The sequence below is a fragment of the Gymnoscopelus braueri genome (assembly GCF_963280865.1).
Source record: "Gymnoscopelus braueri genome assembly, chromosome: 16".
NCBI classification, from domain to species: domain Eukaryota; kingdom Metazoa; phylum Chordata; class Actinopteri; order Myctophiformes; family Myctophidae; genus Gymnoscopelus; species Gymnoscopelus braueri.
Window position 1 is genome coordinate 15,032,934 of NC_137616.1, and position 23,808 is coordinate 15,056,741.

General features: G+C 39.0%; 1 protein-coding gene across 1 annotated transcript; it reads right to left on the reverse strand.

The window, feature by feature from the left end:
• Nucleotides 1–10,072: 10,072 nt before the first annotated feature.
• ppil4 (peptidylprolyl isomerase (cyclophilin)-like 4) lies at nucleotides 10,073–22,958 on the reverse strand. Its single transcript, XM_080452322.1, has 13 exons — nucleotides 22,882–22,958; nucleotides 22,040–22,107; nucleotides 20,608–20,672; nucleotides 19,471–19,588; nucleotides 18,590–18,732; nucleotides 18,149–18,245; nucleotides 17,688–17,804; nucleotides 17,150–17,274; nucleotides 16,493–16,559; nucleotides 15,756–15,867; nucleotides 14,853–14,949; nucleotides 12,874–13,006; nucleotides 10,073–11,304 (listed from the first exon to the last, which is right to left on the reverse strand). The coding sequence occupies exons 1-13, from the start codon at nucleotides 22,949–22,951 to the stop codon at nucleotides 11,089–11,091; spliced, it is 1,428 nt and encodes a 475-aa protein (XP_080308448.1). The 5' UTR covers nucleotides 22,952–22,958; the 3' UTR covers nucleotides 10,073–11,088.
• Nucleotides 22,959–23,808: the final 850 nt, after the last annotated feature.

Sequence of the window (23,808 nt, forward strand, 5' to 3'; positions counted from 1 at the left end):
ACCAGTGTCAAAAAAAATCCAGATTACAGGAAAAAAAACAGACAAAAAAATATTTTCAATATGTGATAAAACTGAATTGTTTTCAGTATAGTAGAGAACTTCTTGACTTTTTGGCAAGGCTCCCTTGCCAGAAATTATACTGGACAGTAAATGACCTATTAATGTGTTGTGTATGCTTACAAACAACACTTTTTTTTAATAATTTGTATTTAGATGAGCATTCTATAATCGTATTTTATGCAATCTTATGTAATCTTATACATTTTATGTAATCTTATGTAATCGAAGCAGAGAGTTACAGGTATGCAGCACCGATGTCCCGAGGATGTAGGTCAAGTGTTTCCATAGGATAGGATAGAACGTTATTGATCTTCTGGGGGGAAATTCAATGCAATAATTCAATAACAACATACACTGATGACATAACTAACACAGCACACAGTGCAGCAGAAAAACTGGAATAAAACGTGTTTTTGTTCACCCTGCTTGTGTATTAAAAAGCAGGGTGAATTCTACAGCCCGGTGGCTGTTTGCACAAAGGGAACAGTGTCTCCTGGGAGGGATTAAGTCTGACACTCATCTTCAGTGACCTCATTACCTCATTACAGAGGATCGCCTCAAGTTCATTGCCTCTCCACAACTGTCTCTAAGGTGTCAGTGGCCACCCCTATGACCGAGCTGGCCCCTTTTACCTGCTCGTTCAGCTTGTCCTTTTAGCATCTCCAGTCCTGACGTGTGCCCCCAGGGTTTGGATTTTTAAAGAAATCAGAGGAGAAGGGGGGCCTGTATGAAGCCCTGTATCGCGGTGTTGTGAACTTGTAGATCTGCTATTTTAGCATTCTTTTTACACCAGGGTTAATGTGGTTAACACATTACTATCTGATTACTATCTGTTACTGACCTATCTGATTCCTCACAGATTATTTTTTATTTTTAACTACTGTATGCCTATGTAGGCCTCCTACTGGAATGGGGAAGGTCGTCTAAATTTCCCTCCAGCCTGCCATTCAGTCTCTGGGAACTGAGTGACTAGAAGAATATTTGCTTTTGATGTTGCAAGACGGCTTTGGCGAAGATGTAGGATGGATTAGGCCTAGTTATCTTTGTTCAAGAAAAGTCTGGCATGTACCAGCAGTTATTTCCTTATTTGCACAATTTGTTAAGTTCTTCACTCTTGTATTCTGGGCAACAGAGGCAATCTGTTGCATTGTTCTGAACCCCTGAGGAAGTTATTTTGCTCGAAGGGGCTTCATATTGGACAGGGTTCGATTTAATGGGGGGGGGGGGGAGCCCCTGCTTTTGATATCCCCTATCTGATGATTACTTTTTATCGCCAGTGGGACTATGTTTTATCCCTGCTTCTGATCAGACAGAATAACACATGCATTTCCTTCTGGGAAATGTAGACTGTTTATTTTGTATATTCATGTTTGACTAGTGCGACGCCCATTCTGAATGCATGCCCCTTCAGTTTTGCAATACAATACCCATTGTACCCGTTGTCAGAGTGCTTAGTGCAGTAGCTACCCGTTAAGAGGCCAGTCTATGATATCAGTACTATAACGTATATCGATGACATCAGGGATCTCCATATATGGGCATGAAAGGGAGACAGACACACAGACAGTTCCTCAGCGATACACGCGCCAAGTTTTAAGTTGTTCGGTCAAAACGGTAGGCCTACTCAACTCGTGTCGTAATGAACCCTTATCATGGATGCTACCCCTGTAAGAGGAAATAATTATGTATACTTAAAGGTAGGGTAACTAAGTGATATCTTTTGGTCAAAACAAAAAAAAAAATTGTTAAAAGGTTAAAGTGCTATATTCTGATATTGATAGTATTCATTGTTATTGAGTGTTTGTTCAATAACAGGGTCCCCCCCCCCCCCCCACCTCTTCAGCTCTTTTATAAACAGAAAATACATTTTCAGGTGGGTTGCCAATTCTCAACCAATCAGGAGAGCGTACCCATTTATCAGCTTAAATTTTAGATTGTTCCAGTTCCAAATTTGTCTGCTCATTTCTTTGCTTCCAATTGCTCTTGTTTATCCTGTGTCCTGAATGAGTTCTCTCTCCGGATTGGATAAAATTGGTATCCCGATCTGAAAATGCATTTTCTGTTTATTAAAGAGCTGGAGAGGAGAGACATGGAGACCCCTGTTACTGAACAAACACTCTATAGCAATTATTACTCTCAGAATAGTTATTTAACACTCATTTTAACAAAGGAATATCACTCGCCCTACCTTTAACTTGGTTTCCTTTAAAGATGACGATGATGTCATAATGATGATCCTACCAACTACTGTACATCACATGGCCTGTTCCTTGGCTTGGAGTTGATGCAAAAAAGGACTTTAGCTTGTTCCTAATTCAGTTCCTACATTGAGTATATGAAAAAAAGTCATACTACACTGTGTCATAAAAAATTAAGTCATGCAATACTTTAGTTTAAACAAAATGCCATACAGTACTGTTAAAGTTATACAATGCCATAATACTTTGTACTTGTTATTATTCTAAATGATTCACAGCACAGCTATCTGTTTTTGTATATAATTCTTGATTGGTGTTTGTTGCAATAAATACATGGAAGTGGTTGGATTCAATTTACATATTTTGTTAACCCTGAGTCACTAGAATAGCTCAAAACAAAACAGAATGCAGTTCACAAGTATGAGGCTCAGCCTATTAATTGATCATTGATTTGATTGATATGATGCATGGCATTAGTGTAAAGTGGTATTTTCTCAAACTTAATTCAGCTAATCAAAGAGGAACTGTGATCATAATACAGCACTGTTTGAGAAACTAGTTGAAAACTGTACAGCCATAAGTTTTAAAGTATCAGTCCAAAGTGAGAACAGCAAATGTACTTGATAAAAAAAACTATAGTTTTGATCATCTGAAACTAAGAAATTAATATATGTGAAAAAGGGGTTTTAATGACATTACTTATGCTAAAACGAAACATCTTTCTGTTCGCTTTCAATGAAAGTGTAAATCATCTGGGTGCAGAGTAAAAATGTTCCAACAGATGGTTTTGAATAATAACCTAAATCTCAGATCATCAGTGGGTGTATCTGAGTATTCAGTCATTCTGTCAGGGGGAGAGGTGTTTGCTGTGGGATTTTCATCTTTTGACCTGTCACCTTTCCTTTCAATGTCAAATATGACCTCAAATATCTCATTAGTGTGACAAGCTTGGTGATGTGAGAGAAAAGGAGCGGCTGAAGGTTTGAATCTTGATTTTTGATCTTTGAAAGGCGAGGAGCACGCAGGGAGGCCACCTCGGTCGGGGGATCTTAGTATAATCTGACATTCAATTCCAAATCCTCCCTCCTCACACTCTCTTTTAGCTCCAGTAGGAGGAAGCCCACCTCCAGAGGGAGAAGCTTACATACCAAGCAAGGTGATTCTTTATTTGTTTAAGCATTACATGTTTTGCTATTTATGTAAATTGTTTGTGACTTTCAATTAACTTTAGTATTATTTATTTTTTATGTGCCTAATGGTGGTCTTGAACCCCAAACCTTGTGCTTACAAACCACTGACACGGGTCTCATGCCACAGAAGCATGTTGGTCGATGGAATTGAACCTGCAACCATTCTGTTTATAAGGCACTGTCTTACTGTATCTCTTGCTCCACCGTCCACAGAGACATTGCAGATATTGGTGACAACTAATTACTTGGCCTCATAGGATTTTGACCTACTTGCCATCTCAGCTGGCAGTTAAAGAAACCATTATGTAAGTTTAGAGTTGAGTTACACGCAGGAAATGACTGTTTCATTGAATACCCAACCCATTGTTATATTGGTGAGAGTGAAAGAAGCAAGTAATGAACATAAAAACGAGCCTACTCATCTCGACTCACCATGACTCCTCAGTCCTCACCTACAAGAACAATATTTTGAGCTTTTTACATGACTGTATAATAGAGGAAGGCTTGTTCAGTAATTCCACTGCAAGTGTAAATTATTCTTATTCCCAGACCCTGTACAATACATCAGGGGCGTAGCTACGGATGGGCATTGGTGGGCCTGGGCTACCCATTTGGTTTTTGTGCCCACCCCAAAGAATAAATAAATATATATATATATATCATATTAAGCCATTTTCAACTAAAATAACATAACATAATGTGGACAGCAATCTCTGCATTCAAATTCACACTGTTATGCTGCTAAAATGGGCAGTGGGTGTCAATTTATTACTGATTGGAGCTGTCTATTATCTACTCAACCAATACAAATTCATTGTGCTGCTAAATCATGTGCAGATAGGCAAAATAAAGTATTAATTAATTAATGTGGGTGGGCTCGCTGGGCCCACCCACATTATGCCAGGCCTAGCTAATAATTAATTCCTGGCTACGCCACTGCAATACATAATCTGTAAGAATTAGGTTCACATAACGATTGTCTTTACTTGGAAGAAGGAAAAACAAATTGTGTTTGTTTTAAGTGATAACAGTGACTCATTGCGTGGTTGCACAATGCATGTGTGCCTCAGTAGACAGAACATAGTTTGTAGAGGGACAGGGAAGTGGTGGAAAGAAACACAATGATGTGACAAGTCTGACAACAATGATTTTAATTTAGATATAGAAGCACAGTGTCGTTGCATGTAAACAACATGCAGCTTAGCTCATAGGGCAATCTGGACATTACATACAATATATCTGTGGATACTAGTCTGTTATATTCATAGTACTTAGGAGAAAGTAAACGAGAGGCTCTCTTCCCATTCTCAACAATTGCTGATTGCAGATCTACTGTACAAGCTTGCAACATGTGTTGTGATTTCATAGTTCTCTAAATCCTATGGAGTTAAGTATTTAATTGTCACCATTATCTTCAATGGCTCTGTGGTGTAGGAGAAGAATCAATCACTGTTACGGAAATTCAAGGATGTTGGTTCAAATCCATTTTTTCACTCTACATCTAAATAAATACTATCAGGCTAAGTATTAAATTATAAACGGTTAGGAACATTAATGCATGTTTTCATTAACCAATAATCTTCAATCATTCCACTTCAAAAATGTTGCGTTCATGTAAAGTTCCACTTCAAAAATGTATTGTTCCACTTATTATATATATATATATATATATATATATATATATATATATATATATATATATATATATACACACACACACTTCTCCTTGATTCTCTCACTCGGATGTTGGCAGGCCTGAAGATTTTCCGCTATGTTGCGCAAAACACACTTTTTACGTACTACTCCTTACCGATTTTGTCCAAACCTCACCCAAATTGGTACACCATATCTCTGTAGTCATATGATCAAGATGTATCTGTCAGATGTTTTAGATTCCATTCCGATTCACTATGACTGGCTTTCAAAGTTTGCGAGAGGGACCCATTTTGCACGAAATGCCACAAGCACCATCGGACCGATCGGCGAGAAACTTTGAACATACTCCCAGTAGGCAAGATTTTGTCTATAACGTCACGCAAATTGGTACACATTATCTCTATAGTCATGTGATCAAGAAGTCCTGAAATCCTGAATGCAGTGTCTGATTGCTGTGAAACTTTGCACGCAGATTTCTACTAGACTAGGCCAAGGAAGAAATGCCCCCCTAAATGTTTTAAATCGGCCTCACAGCGGCGCTATAACAGTTTCACATGTTGTCTTATAGCTTGAACCGTAGGTCATACAATCAAAATCATTTCCCCTTGGATTCCTTGGATTATTACGCAACTCCCTAAATAATAGCTTATTGTGGGCCAACTTTGGCCCATAATAAGCTACGTGGCCTGGCGGAGACCTGTGGTCACAGAGGAGTACATTTTTCTAGTTACATTGTGAGTTGCTATAGCCAATCTACTATATAAACTCACGTCACACAGGCACCATGATGTGTAGATCTGCTACTTTTTTAAATTTGATGTGTATATATTGCAGTAATAATGTGTGGTTGTCACAAAATCCCAGCTGCACTGCTGTGTGACTATACAGTACAAACTCTGCTCACAGGTTATTGCTTTAGATCTAAGAGCTAAATCTTTGTCCATTTACCTGGTTAGGTTAAGGTTATAAAGGGAAGTTTGTGCCTCTAGAACCACACTGCTGGCCTATGCAGTGGTTCTCAAACTTGTTCATGTCAAGGACCCCCAAATTGATATGTATTTGGCCGCGGACCCCATCTGAAAAGGTATTGTGCCAGGGACCCTCAGAAGAAAAAATAGCAGATGTGAGCTTGTATATCTGCTATTTTTGAATAGCCAACATATAAATGGATAAAGTGGTTAAAATGATTGTGATACTATGCTAACTACTTTAGCTGGGGACCCCATGGAACCCCAAGAACCCCTGGGGGTCCCCGGACCCCACTTTGAGAACCACCACTGGCCTATTGGATTGAATCCCACCAGAACCTTTCAATTGTGCCAACCTCTCAACCTTCCCAATGTGTCTAAAAAAAGAAACAAATACAATACATTGAAGGAAGGCTTTTGTCTCAAGCAATATTGTGAGTGCCTTGACGTATAGTCAACAGTGCATGTTAAATAAATGACTTTTTATTGTGTATTATGCTGTTCTTTCAGTTCCTAAAACCATATCTATTTTTTTCTCCAAACATGTTCATGAAATGGGGAAGATACAGGGCACATAATAATGATGGATGATATACTGTAACCAGAAGCTGCGTGATTGTCCCATGACTTTCCTACAGGGGTAGTCTGGACTTGTTGAGATACAGTGAGAGCTTGTCAGACCATCACCTACGCTTGGCCCATGCTCTGTATATTCCAGCAAAACAACCTGTGACTAGCGGGACAGCCTTGAGTGTGTCATGCCATCATGGCTAAATGTCATGTGACATTTCTATTATTGGAATAGCACAGATAGATATTAAGCCAAAGCACAAGACAATTGTCCTTTATCCTAAGTCAAGATATATGATTACACAAACCCATTAAAAACGTAAATCTTTCCTTGAGACCGATGGCTTTTGAGTATTTGTTGCGATTCTGGACACATCTTTCAAGTAACATTTTAAAATGGCTCCATGTTTTTGTTATTTCTATTTTTATATAATATGTCATCAGTTCCTCTTTTTAATATTCATTTCCCATTTTTGCTCCGTTTTGTGAAATGTAATTTTGGCAGTGGTTTTAAAAACTTTGTATGTGCTTTTTCCCTCATCTCTTAACCTAGCAGAGATACTGTAGATGGCCTGTATTATTTTTATTCTAGAGATTGCTGTTGACCTTCTGACCTATGCCACAGCTTTTTCATGTAGGTTACTGTAGGTGTTTTAACCACAAATCACGTTGCTGAAACCAAAATGTAAAAAAAGGAACACACTGGCAGCATCCTATTGTATGTTGATAGTGATTGAGCAATGTGCCTCATAACAAGACAAATATCACTCGCTGATTTACCTTAATTCAATGTAGGGCTTTCACCAACTAGTCGACAAGTAGTCGACTAGTATAACCACTAGTCGACCTTGTTGGTACTAGTCGAATAGTTGAATATATATATATATTTTTTTAATTTGTTTTAATGCCATAGTAATGGCCCATCTTACTATTATTATTATCCTCCTGACTTTATTTTTTTTTATCAAAAGGGGGTCAAAAGTATGCCCAATAAAAGCCTATTATTGGGCAATGGGGATCCTTGGAGACGCTGCTGTGGTGCTGTGGTGCTATGCTGCTGTGCCAGAAGCGCTTCCCTTAAAACGCCATAAAAATAAGGGCAGGAGGATAATAATAATAGTCATATAGTAGTAGGATGGCATTAAAACAATGCCCCCCCTAAAAAAATTATAATAATAATAATAAAAAAAATCGACTAGTCGACTACCACTGGGTCAAATTAGTCGACCTGTAAAAATCTCTAGTCGTGAAAGCCCTAATTCAATGATGTAAGAAGTACTCACATGTTTTACTTAAGTGAAAGTATCAATACTGCAATGTAGAAATACTCTGTAAATGTACTTGAGTAAAATTACAAAATATACTTAAAGTACCAAAAGTAAAAGTACTCATTGTGCAGAATGTCCCATTTCACAAGTTAAAAATGCATACAAATCTTTTGAAAATAGCAGAAAATAGCAGATCTACAAGCTACAATGCGTCCGAAATGGCCAAAATATTTATAGGGCTGAAGTTAATGTATGTTTAGTGTGGTTAGTGCTATATATGCCTACAACAGGTGTGCCAAATTAGGCTCAAGCCACTACTAATTGAAATGGTTAGCTGTACTGAACCTAACTCCACCCACTCCCAGCCAGAGAGTGGGGATTTTGTACAGGTGGAAAGTAACTAAGTACTTCCAATTTTCCATAATTTTACTTCTACTCCACTGCAACTCAAGGGCAAATATTGTACTTTTACTCCACTATAATTTTTTAAAACTTTAGTTACTTTGTAGATTTTGATTATTATTACAATATACTTTGGCAATTTTAAAATGGCAGATCTACAAGCTCACAACGCGTCGCTTTGTGATAAGTTGTGAGCTTGTAGATCTACTATTTTCAAAGGAATTTGTATACATTTTATACATTTGAAACCTTGTAAAATGAGACCTTCTGCATCATCAGTATTTAAACAAATTTGGTACTTTAAGTACATTTTGATGCCAGCACTTTTGTACTTTTACGCAAGTAAATTTAGAATACCAAACTTGTACCTTGTAACAGACTATATCTACAATAGGGATAATTGATACTTGAGTACAACTCCGGCTTTATGCTCTTTCACACCTGGAAATGATGACATTTATTTTCTGTACTTTTCCCAGACTTGCCAGACCTGTGTGAGAACACAACTGACTGACTCAGGTGCCATCACAATAGTCTTGACAGTGGAATGTTGTTTTTTTCTTTTTATCTTGTTTCACAGGAGACATTTGATACCATGTCATTAACTGAGTTGGCAAATGTATGACGGCTGTCATAGCAGCACCGCAAGTATGACACACATGACCAGTGATGTAATGCAACTACACTGTAGGTACATTTACTCAAGTACTGTACTTAAGTACAATTTTGAGGAAAAACTGAAGGAGATTTAAGGTCTTGCCTGGCCATCTGCACTTGGACCGACCAGGATTTGCTATAAACATTTATAAATATGAATAAATGTAGTCAATGTGTAATGTGATCTATCCCTAGTAGTATACACATGATAATACCTATATTGCCTAATTTACCCCATTGAATGTGTGTGTGTGTGTGTGTGTGTGTGTGTGTGTGTGTGTGTGTGTGTGTGTGTGTGTGTGTGTGTGTGTGTGTGTGTGTGTGTGTGTGTGTGTGTGTGTATAAAGTGTTCTTTCTTTGTCACCAGCTATTGCTTTCTAGAATATTCTGTCTGATTCTGAAAACTGTGGGCTGCAGGGGAAGCCTCTGGAGGTGGTTAGGCACCCGTTTTCCATCGTGACCTCTTCTGTCACCTTTAAAAGTTGTATTTATATTTTTACAACTTCTACCCCCTCAGTAACCACTCGCGTACAGTAGTTCCATGCAACCCACAAAACCCGGACCCCCAGCCCACCCCCAAGTGAAAGTAAGTACTATAAACACTGCAGTAATAAGATATGGGAAAATGTGATTGTTGGATATCAGCGCTTCTTGAAATCTGCTAAGATTATAGATCATTAAATCAAATTGCGAATGATCAACCACAGTTATCATTTATCTGTCCAATCATGTGGGCCAAGTAATCTGAAACAATCAGATTACAGCAGAAAATGTGATTATTCTGTCCAATAATTTGATTTTCAAGTACCGTAGGCATTTTTGTACAAATACTTTTTTTAAACGGGGACTATTTAAGTGGGAAAACACAAGCACATGTAGTGAGATACTATATGGTGATAATGACATGCCCAAAATAGGGACACCAGGGTTAATGTGGTTAACTGGAGACAAATAAGAGGATGTATCTATATTTACAACATGTGGCTGCCCTTTAGTCTACTGTCTCAAAATTGCACCCACAGATAATTGCACACCTGACTTGGGTGGGTGGAGGGGAGACCCCGAGAATTCCCTTCGCACAATAGAGTATAGAGACGCCATGCAACTTTTTCCATGGCCACGTTTATTCAGAGTACAATTTACAAAAAGAGTTGTAAACCTACAGTCAAAAGGTCAGATACAAAGACATGACTTACTGAACTCCTGAGCGGGTGGGAGGGGACGGGGGTTGCAAAACACATTCGATCAAGGAATAAAAAACGAATGTTTGTCAATTATAATGATTAGGATACATGATGGTGTCATTACTTACAGTAACTATGGTTTGTCTTGACATTTGGAACTTATGGCTGATACTGTATTTCTTTCTCTATTTGCCATAGATTTATGTACGTTACAGGAAGAAGGTTTTGATGCGTAACATCAATACAATTAAACAGCCACCTTTAATGTATTTAAACCACACTATGATAAGGTACTGGTGGGAAGAGAAATGAAAAGAAAAATAGGAATCCCATTAGTATTGAGGTGTGATCTAAGAAGTCCGGTAATTCAGCATGATGAGTTACCGCATAATGTAATTCATGATGAAAAGGCCTCACAGTTCAGTGTAGTGATTAAATGACAGACATGACATGCATGTGTGCTTTGGGGGAACATACATATAGTATGAGTGTAAGTGGGCTTTTCATATGATCTCTCACAGAGGTAGCTGGAAGACAGGACAGTAAAGAATGAAACACACACACTCACAACACACATTCACTCCTCTTGGAAGTAATTGTCACACACTCTCTCTCTTCCACCCTCCTGCTCTCAACTCCGCTGGTTTTCAAAGTGGGGTCCTTGAGGGGGTCCCCAGTAAAATGAACAGTTTAAACACTTATAAAAAAATTTAAGCCCCTTTTTTTCCGGCTATTCGAAAATAGCCAATCTAAGTGCTTGTAGATTGTCTATTTTTGAAACATTTTGATAAATCCTGACAAATGTTCTCTTATGGGGGTCCCAGGCACAGGATCTTTTTAAATGGGGTCCGCGGCCAAATATATATCGGTTTGGGGGGGGGGGGGGGTCCTTGACATGAAAAATGTTTGAGAACTACTGCTCTGCTCTGCTCAACTCAACGGTGTCTACTCCTCTCTTTGTCTTTGGACTTCTTGGGTGATCTGCTGCGGCTCCGGTCCTTGCGGCTGTGGCCCTTGTCGCGTCCCTCCGGTCGGTGCTTGTCCCGAGACTTGCCGTGCTTGTGGTGTCCGTCCCGGTCTCTGGAACGAGACCGCGAACGGGAGCGCTGGCGTTTCTCTGCCTTTCTCTCTCGCTTGATCTCCTCGCTCTCCTGTTCGGAGCGAGAGAGGATACAAATGAGCAGTGGTGGAAGTAGTACTCGTACTATAAGAACACTCTGTTAAAATGAAAAGACCTCAATTCAAAAGTATTGGCACAGTAGTAGTAATAATCTAAATCTGCAAAGTAACGTATAACTAAAGCTGTCAAATAATTGTAGTGGAAGTATAAAGTATAAAAAAATGGAAATACTCAAGTAAAGTACAGTATAATATCAGCCATTATTTGATTATTTGACTGCAATTATGTGTTATGATGAATTTAAACCACTTTCATCCTGGTGTCTCCATTTTTATCAATTTGTTTTTAATTAATATTTTATTTGTTTTACAAAATGATCAGTGAAAACATGGGTAATATGTGGTCTAGGTCCACTCTCCACAATCAGGATTAGACCCAGAAATCTGGCATCGGTCGGGCTCTACAAATGAGACGCAAGACGATGGCAGCGATGATGAAGACAACGAAGAGGAACGCAGCCTGAACAAGTTCTATGACTTTGTCAATAATAATTGCTTTAGAAAATACCCGGCCCTCATGATGTTGACATAATGTAGAAGATAATGCTATTCCCGGACGGGCTGGCTGGCACGACTCATGCTTACTCATGCAATTCTGGTTTAATGCAGTTGTAAAACTGGCATTGTGAAACTGGCAGCTTGTCTAACAATAATAACAGTCACTGTCACTTTGCCTAGTGCAATTTATGTTCTTTCAGTTTTTACATTTAGCTACTGCTCTTATGCAGACCAACTCAGAATGATAGAGCTAGTTAGCCTGGTTCCAGACGAATCCGCCATTGCAAAAAATAAATTGCGCCTTGTGATATTGTCTGGCTACGCGAGGCTAGGCGCTGGTAGCGTTCCAGATAGTGCCTTGCTCAGGGACACTTATACAGGATATAGCCAATTCATACTCCGTTATATGACAAATTATAAATCAGGGTTATTAGGAGTTAGATGACCCGTCGACCTGTGACCTAACAAGCACAGTCTTTCCATCCAGCCAAACTTTTGAAAGTTCCTGTATGAATATGACCACTTCCTTGAAGTGGTCATTTACATGAATGTGGCATGAATGTGCGACAAGGTAACAGCAAGAAATTTGTTTTGTCTGGAGGAATGTATTAGGAGGCTACATCCTCATCCTTATTATTTATGATATTGGGCTCCTAGTCTATGCTAATTGTGGCCTCGTCCTCAACCTCAGCCCACTGCTTTGGACGCTTTTTGTTTGTCTGTTGGGCAGCTCAAAAGGGAAAAAAGGGGGGAAAAGAGTGCATTGGGGACTGAATATTCAACACTGTCATGTTTGCACTGTGAATAATAAAAAAAAGAGGCTACACAGAATGTTAAATCCTGAATTAATTTAAATGATCCATACTTAGTTGACCAGGGTCCCCCAGGGCTCTATACTGAAAATAGCTGATCGACAAGCTCACAACGCATCATCACGAGGCATTGTGAACTTGTAGATCTGTTATTTTTGCCAAATGTTTGCCCCAGAATGGGGGCACTAGGGTTCATGTGGTTAAATGAATTCTCAGGATTTTACCGCGTACCTTGGATTTTTTGGGCTTCCTGCTTTCCTCATCATCAGAGTGGTGATGGTGCTTCTTATCTTTGTGTTTCTTCTCAGCCTGGCGATGGCTGGTTGCTTCCTCCTCCTCGTCTAAAACCAGGTCATACTTGGAGCTGGCGGGAAGCTTAAGGAAAGCTCCAGGAAGTAAAAGGTTAATTTCACTCTGAAGCGTGTACAAACCATTTGTACACTCACGAGTTACGAATGGATCAATGAAGACTGTGCATGTGTCATGACATGGTGAGTTTTGTTTATGGGACAAAAGAGGAAGGATAAGTTCCACGAGACGTCTACTAAAGCAGCATGTTCCAACCCAAATGCAGGCAGCCAGACATCACAATTTATCTTATCCAAAGTGAAGTCCAGAAGGTCAGAGAAACATTTTGTCAAACAGCCCACAACATTAGTGTGCTAATTTCAGACTGAACTCCTGACCACCGCTTGTCACCAGGCTGGCCCTGGACTTAACTTTTCCTTGTGGATCTACCGTGTGGATTGTACCTGTGAATGTTCCTGCCCTTTGTGGTTGAACCTGCACCTTAATCTCATGTACAATGTGCGGATACTCCTTTGCAACTTGACATGTTTTTCTCTAGTTAAAAAAAAAATCCCTCCTTGCTCGCCCAGCTTCTTTTCTTTTTCTCTTTCTGAAAGTAACAAAAACAATGGAGCTTAGCTTACACAAAAACAAATGTCACCCATAAACCTGTGATGTGACAATAAAGTTGATTCTGATACATGAACAAAGCAACGCAGATCAACATTCCTAGCATGACCTTTAGCAATGACTTAGCAGTCATTGCTAAAGATTTGTATAAAAGGAAGGAGTATTATCTCCAACCAGTAAAAGGAGGCTGTTCCTGCTCACACTAACGCAGACGGAAGATGTTGTTGGTCTAATTGTACAACGCCCTATTACAATGATGATAACCTTTAACTGAATGCGCCTAATTTAGATAATTTAACATTGTAGAGTAATCTCTGTTGCATACACTAGCGCATATTTTATAATTTTAGGATATACGTTATAACGGGCCTACTCTCAATGAAAGACAAGTTGATCATTATCATCCCAAAAGGGAAATTCGGTTAGCACTTGTGTCTTGCTGTAGAAATGCACTTCATTAACCACTTAAAGGAGTAGTTCACCCAAAAAAATACTTATTTTCTATCAATAGCACACCCCATGAAGCCTTGAAATCATGGATTTTTTTTTTGTTGTCGCATTCCTAAGCCAATAATTTGATAGCCGGCGGAAAGATGCTAATGTATCCGGTAGGAGACACAAAGTAGAATCTTTGTGTCTCCTACCAGAGATGCACACGGTCAGTAAATTGGCTTAGGAATGCGACAAAAAACAAAAAAAATCCATGAATTCAATGCTTCATGGGGTGTGTAATTGATAGAAAATAAGTCATTTTATGGGTGAACTACTCCTTTAAGCCCTTTACTTTGTCGTACAACAAATAGCAAAACTAAACAATCTGCAAGATCATCTACAAGCTGCAAGCTTGGTTGTTGGGGAATAGGGACTACCATGACCCGCCAGGATGTCACGTCCATCTACAAAGTTAAAAGAAAAACAAACAAGGCAGTGCTGAATCAAGTTTCTGTTATTTTATATTACTCGCCTATAATGTTACAAGAAAAAGAGATTGATTGAATTTGTTTGTAAATGCATGACAGCCATGTTTGGTTCAGTCAGCATGTGCAGCACTGCCCTCTAGTGTCTATCATAATGAATCACAGCTCTGTATTCCTCTCTCAAAGTCCAACCCAATTCTAGATTGGTAGATGGCTTTGTACAATAGCCACCTTGTAGGCTATCACCAGTGTTTTGAATTGGACTATTTGGGCAGCATTTTATACCAAGTGGCGAGGCGTGGAATGGCATATCTTGGTAACTTACAGGCGTATCTTTGCTAAAATGAGGTTCCCAACGTGAAACCATAAGGATACTCTTGTTTGGGTTTGACCTTATCCTTGAGAGCCAACTTGGAACGGTTGTCCACGTCTTTTTCGTAGGCTTTGAAGTCATCTTTGCTATATTTTCCACCTAAGAAAACAAGAGGGCTATGCTAAGTTAATTGTTAAGGCAACGTGTCATTGTTGAACGGACACAAAATATAACATTACAGTAACTTAAGGTAACTAATGCTTGATTCAGGTTAGGAGGCTATAACATTTTTATCCTTTAAAAATGTTGTACACTCTCTGAGTTATGGTGGTCCTTGGAATTAAAATCGTTTGAGAACCACGGATCCACAATTCCATTGATAATTATGCAGCTACAAGTTAGTAAACTAATAATGTAAATAGTACAGTAAGAGTATAAAACAGTCGTGCAACATCAACTGAAACCTTCAAAATATTACTGTAAAGGAAATATCATGTGATGAATTACGTGGTATCGGAATGGCATAGACTGCCATACCGATACCAGCATTTTAGGCAGTATCGGCAGCTTTTTTTTGGCTGGTATCGGTACAACTCTAGAAGCACATACTATACTACAGTACATGGGCTCTAAATGCATGACAGCCATTCCCAGCCAGTCAGACCATTTGCTGCATGTTATTCCCATACTCTCTTTCCACGTTTCTTGTCTCTCTCCACTGTGACTATCAAATGAAGGCAAAAAGAATTGTCCCCCCCTCCCCCCAAAAAAGTTTGTTTGCGGGTTTTATAACCAATTTAACCAATGAAAAGTATTAACAAGAGCTTGAGACTAAATACTTATACTGGATCCATTGGCTCTTTTTTCCATTTTCCTGAAAAGTTACAGTTTTGGACAAACAAGGTTTCTTCCCGACAGCAACAGTATTTAAAACATGAAGTGCAAGCTGGCCGACAGCAACCAACCTTTTCCTTTCCATTTGATCTTTGCGACAGACTGGCTGAAGTCCACGTGTATGCGACGATCGTCTATAAGCACATTGTCCATTTTGAAGTAGGCCTTTTCACAGTCATCCTCCTGTGGAGAGGGAAAATGTACATTACCACAGGAGAAAACAAAAACACAGAAAACAGCAGACATAACAATGTCTCTGGTCTCACTGGAAGCTGACTACTTTAAAAGTGACAAGCTCAGGCCTTCCATTGATAAAACCTTACTATAGCTGTTCAGGCAAAAATTCAACTCTTCTCTTTTTTTTTTACAGGGACAGTGCACATGAAATTAACTGTGGCAGTGTTAGTTAGAGAGGGTTCATTTTCAAATGCTGACCCCTGGGCCAGCTATTAAAATAGCCATTAAAACATAAATGCATGCAAAGTAAACAATTAAAAGCTAATAAAAGCAAAGTGTACAAAATGACAATAGAGAAGGCAAGTGGTTAACACAGCAAGGCACACACAAAGCAGGCAATTAACACATAACAAGACTAGCATGGCATAGAAGACAAGTATGCTGTACATTTACAACCATCAAGACAGTGCATTGTTTCTACTGAATTCAAATAAGATAAAGATTTTCCTTGTATTTCAAGCTCAACTGTGACAGGAAAGTATAGAAAGAGGAATGTGAGAACAGAGAGGATTCGTAAGTTCATCCTCATGATTTGTTAGTTACAGATGAAAACATGAATGAGGCGGCTCACCTTTTCAAACTCTATGAAAGCATAGCAGAGAGACTCCCCAGATTTCCAGTCTCTGATAATCTCACAACTGCACAGAAACCAGCCAAACCCGTCAATTATGTTCAAATGACAGTATGGAGCCAATACTAGAGGTTACCATGTGCATTATTTCAAAAATATATACTGTACATACAAAATTACATAAATATTGCTGACTGATTACTTATAATGTCAGTCATTTAAAGTTGCAATCCATAACCCTTTTTAGTCAAATAAAACATTATTTGAACCAGTCTGCATTGAGGATGTTAATACAATATAACTAACACAACTACGGTGGTTGGCGGTGGTCTCTCTGCTCCTATATTGAGACTGTGGTTGGGTAGGACCCTACTGGTTGACCAGAGGTATTTCATGATGAAGCTCAAGAGAATAATATCGCCCCAGCCCAAACAGGCTTTTCGTCTTAACTCGGCAGTAGACATTTTGGTGCTCACGCAGGAGAGCCGGGTTCTGTTCCCTGGTAGGACAAAGATCTTACAGATTGCAGCTTTAAGCATTTCTATGTTTGCAGAGCCACTGTGCATAAGGGCGTCTGCTAAATTCCTAAGATGTAAACTTTTACTATATATGTATTGTAGTGTTTATGCTAATCAGCGAATAGGAGGTGAGCCTTGCCATTTGATGGGTCCAAAGCGTGAGAAGATGATTTCCAGGTCCTCGTCTGTTGTAACCGGGTTCAGTTTACACACAAACAGCACGTTCTCTGGAGGCTTGACTTCTGCATCAGGGAGGTCACCCACCTAGAGGAATGAAGAAATCAAAAGATGTCAATGTGTGAGACCAACACAATCATTCAAATACATTTAAAAAATATATTTTAACCCATTAAGACCGGGTAAAGCATCTGTGCCATTTTAGATTTCTTTGGCTATTCAAAAATAGCAGATATACAAGCTCACAGCGAGTGCCACGCTACAAGCTTGTAGATTTGCAAATAGATTTTCTTTTTAATCGTAAAACATAAAAAACAAATCTTTGAATATGTATATTTTTAAAGCAAACATTTGTAACTCAAATTTAGAAGATTTAGAAAACATTTGCAGCAGTGAGATAACAAAATAAAATATTGGTATTGCAAATATGAACTGGACTTTTAACCAGAAAGAAGGATCATGTGGTTCCTGTGGATGTATTCCATCAATGTAGCTCTCACCATCTCCAGCAGAATGGCCTGGGTCTTGGCCTCTTTCTCCTTCAGGATCTCATCCAGTTCCGCAGCCCCTTTCCCATCTGCGTCGTCTATGGCTTCATCTGCTCCGATACGGCCACTCTACACACCCAAAATTCACATTTTAAACCTTTAACTAATCCATATTTACTCTGCATAAAAGAAGGAGGTTTATAGGGCAAGTTTTATATTTTTGTTATTTGTTTTCAAGTTGATTTATAAAATCAATAGAAATAACACAACAAATGTCACATTTTTATAATAATAATTATCATAAAAACTTGAGCTTCAGGTAGGAATAGACTTTGCCAGTGCAGATTACACCCTGCGATTCTATCTTTTTGATGCAGAAGCTTCTTATTCTTGTCATTGAGTATTAGTGAGGACCAATTATATGGAGATCATGTTGAAAAATTAAATGTTCCTTTAAATAAAAGGCTACCCACATCTAGCTGCGCTTTGGTGGGCTCTGGGGAGCGATCAGGCACTGGCAGGTCAGGAGGGTCATCGAATGGATCTTCCAGGATCACTGTGTGGTTTATTCTGCAATGACATTACAGCTATGATTGAATTTAGTTCACGGACTGACATGACATTCACTGGTGGAAAAAGTACTCATTTTTTTTTACTTAAGTAAAGGTAACAATACTGCAAAGTAGAAGTACTCCAGTCCGTTACAAGTAAAAGTTCGGAATAAAAAAAGTACTTGAGTAAAAGTATGTAGACATGACATAAAGCAGAACAGAACAGAGGCATTAGTGAGGACCCACATATAGGGAGATGAGGTTGCAAAGAGTTAAAATGTTCCTTTGTGATTAACACAAAGCATTTGAACATCACGAGCATCTAAGGAAGGGATTTGCCATGTTGATTCTAATCTACTCCACCTGATATCCTGAAAGGGTATGAAGGTCTTATCAACAAAGGTCTCGTTGATCTTGGCCAAGATGTCCATGCCCTCTGATACCTCCCCAAACACAGTGTGGACCGTGTCCAGGTAATCCAGGTTCTCTCCGGTGGTGATGAGGAACTACAGAGACAATAAATACCACATTTAACCCAATAAGACCCGAAGACGATTCTAGAAATGCCTTCTAAATCAGTAGTTCTCAAACTTTTTTCATGCCAAGGATCCCCAAAATTATATATATTTGGCTGCGGACCCCCAGAAAAGAAATTCAAAATTATTCAAATGTTCTAAAAAATGTTAAAAAGATTAGCAGATGTACAAGCTCGCAGCGCGGAGCTTGTACATCTGCCATTTTTGAGAATCACTGTTCTAAACCACTGTTCTAAATCCTAAGAGTTTTCTGAAAAACTTATGTTGCTATATATATACTGTAGCTAAAATTTAAAATGACACAGATACTTTCCCGGTTTTAAATGGGTTAACCATGTTAAACCTAGTGTCCCTATTCATTCGCAAGGGTTTGGGATGTGAGCTTGTAGATTGGTGTCCCCCAGAATAGTTCCCTGGGGGATCCTGGTCAACAAAATATACAGTATAGGGTTTATGTGGTTAACATGGTTAATGTTGCTGCTGTGACACCTGAATATACTACCTCTGGGGATCATTTAAGGTTTATCTTATGAATCTATGCTTACCTGAAATCACAATTCACATCAGAGCATTCCAATAAATAATGAGTGCACATAAATAGAGGCGGCTTCTCAAATAAATAAAGGACTTCTGCACAGTAGTTCCAGCCAGCATTGTCTCCCTTACTTTCGATGAGGGCACACTGGTAAGAATGTTTATTTAGATTACCTGAGAACCATGTTGATCACTCCCATTGTTCACCATGGACACCATCCCCTTCTTCTTGTGTTTGATGCGTGGCACCTTTTCTGCATCAAAAAAGCGGGCCTGGTCCCCATATAGTTTGCTAATGAAAGCAAAGAAGAAAAAACCACCAGTGTTGGGTAACGTTATTTTTAAAAGTAACTTGTTACGTTACAGGATTACTGCCATTAAAAAGTATTCTGTTATGTTACAGGATTACCTTCTGAGAAAAGTAACTTGTTAGATTATTTTTGCGTAAGCGACGATTAAAACCCATCTGCGAGGAAGTTTGGCAAACATAAAATCAAGAGTGCAGCCTACCGGAGTGACTACCAGTGAAATCAAGAGTGCAGCCTACCGTGTGTGAGTGACTACCAGTGTTGTGGAGCTGTGCTGGGCTTCACCAAGACTAATTTGCATTGACGTTCTCCTCCTTTCACCAATAAATCCAAAAATAATGTAAATACTTCCACGACCGTACTAAAGGGCAACCTCTCTGCCTTTTCTCAATCTTTGCCATGTCGCACAGGTGCGTCAAATGAATGTAATAAAAACAAGACCAGTAATACCTTCAGCCGTGTGACTGTGTCACACCAAAAGTGGTGACCCATTGAATAGAATGATGCAAGGCAATGCATCGGTCACCGATTTTAGTGTAACATCTGTGCAAGTCTCCGTTGACAGAGACGAGCTTGTTTATTTATCAGGAAACAGTACAAATGTGTCGGATGGATTTTCCTTTTCCTTTGTGGCAACAGGAAGAACAGGGAAATACAGGTCTTAAATGTAACGAAGTAACGACATTTAAAAAAAAAAGTTACTAAGTAACCGAGTAGTACTCTAATTGCAAAACGAACTCGTTAGGGTTACTCAGACTGTTACCCAAAAACGTAATCTGAGTACAGTGGCGGCGTTACTTGTAATGCCCCAACACTGATCAGATTCACCACTAATCTCACAATGCAATGCAGTATGTATAAAATGGTCACTACTACTGACGGGCAATTCTTGTTCAATTTAAATATTGAACTCATCTCAGAATGTCCCTTTGGAGTCATATATCACTCAGCACTATTAGACAGGTGATGGCATGGCAGTGACAACTACAAAGAAAGGACTTACCCATAGATGGACTCCCCACCACGGCCTGTCCCGGTGGGGTCTCCAGTCTGTACAATGAAGTCTCTCTGGAGGGACGAGAGAAATACTTCTCATTAGGTTATCACACCAATGACTTAACAGTGACTAGCTATAAAACATAAATAAAAACTATAACAATAATATAATAAAAACGTAACAAGGTTCCCGACTTATCAGACCAATATGGACTAATTGTGCTGAGAGTTCCACAGTTTTACAGAATTATTATTATAGAACCCCCTACAGGCCTACCTACAGTAGATAAAGTGATTAATTCACTTGCAGATTTAATGTCACACATTTGACAATGGTAGTGATGGTTGGATTAGTCCGTAATATCATGACTCCACAATAATAATAATAATTTAAAACTTCATTTGTATAGCACCTTTAATGACATGAAATGCAGCTCAAAGTGCTTTACAGAGCAAGAATACAATTACAGTTGCAACCAATTTAACAATAAAGCAAAAAATAAAATAAAATAAGCAAAAGCATAAAACAACATTAAAATATGCAATACAGTGAGGACTTAAAAATCAACCAAAGAATCAGCTAAAAGCAAGAGTGAAGAAATAGGTTTTGAGCTGTGCTTTAAAGCTATCGACAGAGGCTGCCTGTCTTAGGTGTAATGGGAGTTTATTCCACACTGTCGGTCCGTAAAAGCAGAATGCTGCTTCACCGTATTTTTTATATGTAATTGTAGGCACCTCGAGCAGGTCAGCACTTGAAGACCTGAGGCGCCGGTTTGGAACATATCTCTCTAAGCAGTCATAGAGGTAGGAAGGTGCCAGACCATTTAGAGCTTTATAAACTATTAAAATAATTTTAAAATCAATCCTAAAAACAACCGGGAGCCAGTGTAGTGAAGCTAGAACTGGAGGTTCTCTCATCCTAGTTTTAGTTAAAATTCTGGCTGCCTAATTTTGAACAAGTTGTAATCTGTCAGTTGTTTTCTTTGGCAGGCCAGAGTAGAGTGCGTTGCAGTAATCAAGCCGAGAGAAAACAAAAGCGTGGATCAACGTTTTTGCATCGTCTAACGACAGATAGTCTCTAATTCGCGCAATATTTCTAAGATGAAAGAAATAAATCTTGGTGACAAGATTAATGTGTGTATTAAAATTCAATTCAGAATTGATAATAACCCCCAGGTTCTTTACTGTGGTGTTACTTTCTACAGCCAGGTTACCAAGTCTACTTATTATTGATTCTCTCTGCTCACTGGAGCCAATTATGAGAACTTCTGTTTTATCCTCATTTAGCTTAAGAAAGTTCTCACTCATCCAGCATTTTATACGGGACAGACAGGTCAACAATGGGTCTAGAGCACAGGGGTCGTCTGGAGCTACCGAAAGATACAGCTGGGTATCATCAGCATAGAAATGGAAGTTCACTCCGTGATCGGCATCTTTACCTGAACATTGTGGATGAGGCAGTAGTTGTAGAATTTTATTTTGCATAACTTCAGAAAGTTCAGGGAAGCTGCAAAAAAAATAAGCAAGACATAAATGTAATAATAGAAGTCACTCATCGGTCACATTGTGGTCAAAACAAAAATGGATACATAACAGGATAGATGGGCACTAGAGACATCTGGGCACTTCGATTTAAAATTGGCTATTTTGTCCAAAATGTAAAAAAATTGAATATTAGAAAAATGGTCTTAAGTAATGTAAAGTATAAAAGTGCACGGTACATCATTATCAGACTTAATTTTATCCTTCAACTTCTTGTTTATGCCCCAAAATGACTGGATATACAGGTTTTGTACCAATTGTATGTAGAAATATTAGACCTTAATTGTCAAATGATTAAACATGTATACTTAACTTTACTTAAGAAATTTTCCAAATATTTTATTTTTTATCTTTTTGGAAAAATAGCCAATTTAACACCGAGGTACCCACTCTTCCTAAGTGCCCACTCTATCCTTGGGTGCCCACTCTTCCTAGGTGCCCACTCTTCCTTGGTGCCCACTCTTTCTAGTTGCCCACTCTTCCTTGGTGCCCACTCTTTCTAGTTGCCCACTCTTTCTAGTTGCCCACTCTTTCTAGTTGCCCACTCTTCCTAGGTGCCCACTATTCCTTGGTGCCCACCTAACCAGCTAGCTGAGTTAACGTTAGCTAGCCTGTCATAAGCTAGGAGTGCTTGGTGAATGTTTGTACCCTTCAACTTCATTTATAATTGATCAATTATAACATGCAGCTGGTTGTATTTTGACAACAACAGAGTTATAATGTAGTAATGCTTTCTTACTTTTAGGCCTTTCTTCTGTAAACAAATCAATGACAATGTCGCCTAGCGTCGTTTCAAGCAGCACCGCCATGATAACCAACAACAGACAACAGCGTTGCCAGAATTTGTGAGAGAAATAAGCAGCCAAAGTCTAGGAAACCAAGCCCAAAAGAGAAGACTAGGCACTTTAAACTTACTTAGTATACTGTATACGTCGGCTATTTTCAAAACATCTTGGGGGGGAAAAAAGTGGAATATTTGGATAAATAAGTAACTATACGCTTTAGAAACAAGCCCAAAAAACCCGCAACTCACAAGCCACTTTACAGAAAAACAAGCCCAAAGTCGCTTATAATAAGTGGACATGGCAACACTGACAACAACAGACAGACAGGAGATGACGCATGCACGTCGCACGCGTGCTGGTACGTCATCATCTCTGACATCGGCGTTGCCATGTCCGCTTATTATAAGCGACTTTGGGCTTGTTTTTCTGTAAAGTTGCTTGTGGGTTGCGGTTTTTTGGGCTTGTTTCTAAAGTGTAGTTGCTTAGTTATTTGGGCTTGTTTCTAGTGTTGTTTATACCACTGTTTCTCAAACATTTACAAGTCAAGGATCCCCAAATTAATAGGTATTTTGTCTGAGGACCCCCATCTGAAAATGTTTTATGTCAGGGAGTGGGACAACACCCCCACAAAGATTTGTGTTGTTAAAATGTTTCAAAAATATAACACATTTTTCTAATTTCGTCAAGATTTTTTTTAATAGCCAATCTACAAGCTCACACCACGTTGCACCGATCTACAAGCTCATGCGACGCGGTGTGAGCTTGTAGATTGGCTATTTTCAAATAGCCAAAATATTATGTTTAAAGGGCGAAGGGCTCGCTGCTTTTGGGCTTGTTTTCATATACCTGGTTGCTTGTTTCTCTCGCACAACCTGGCAACC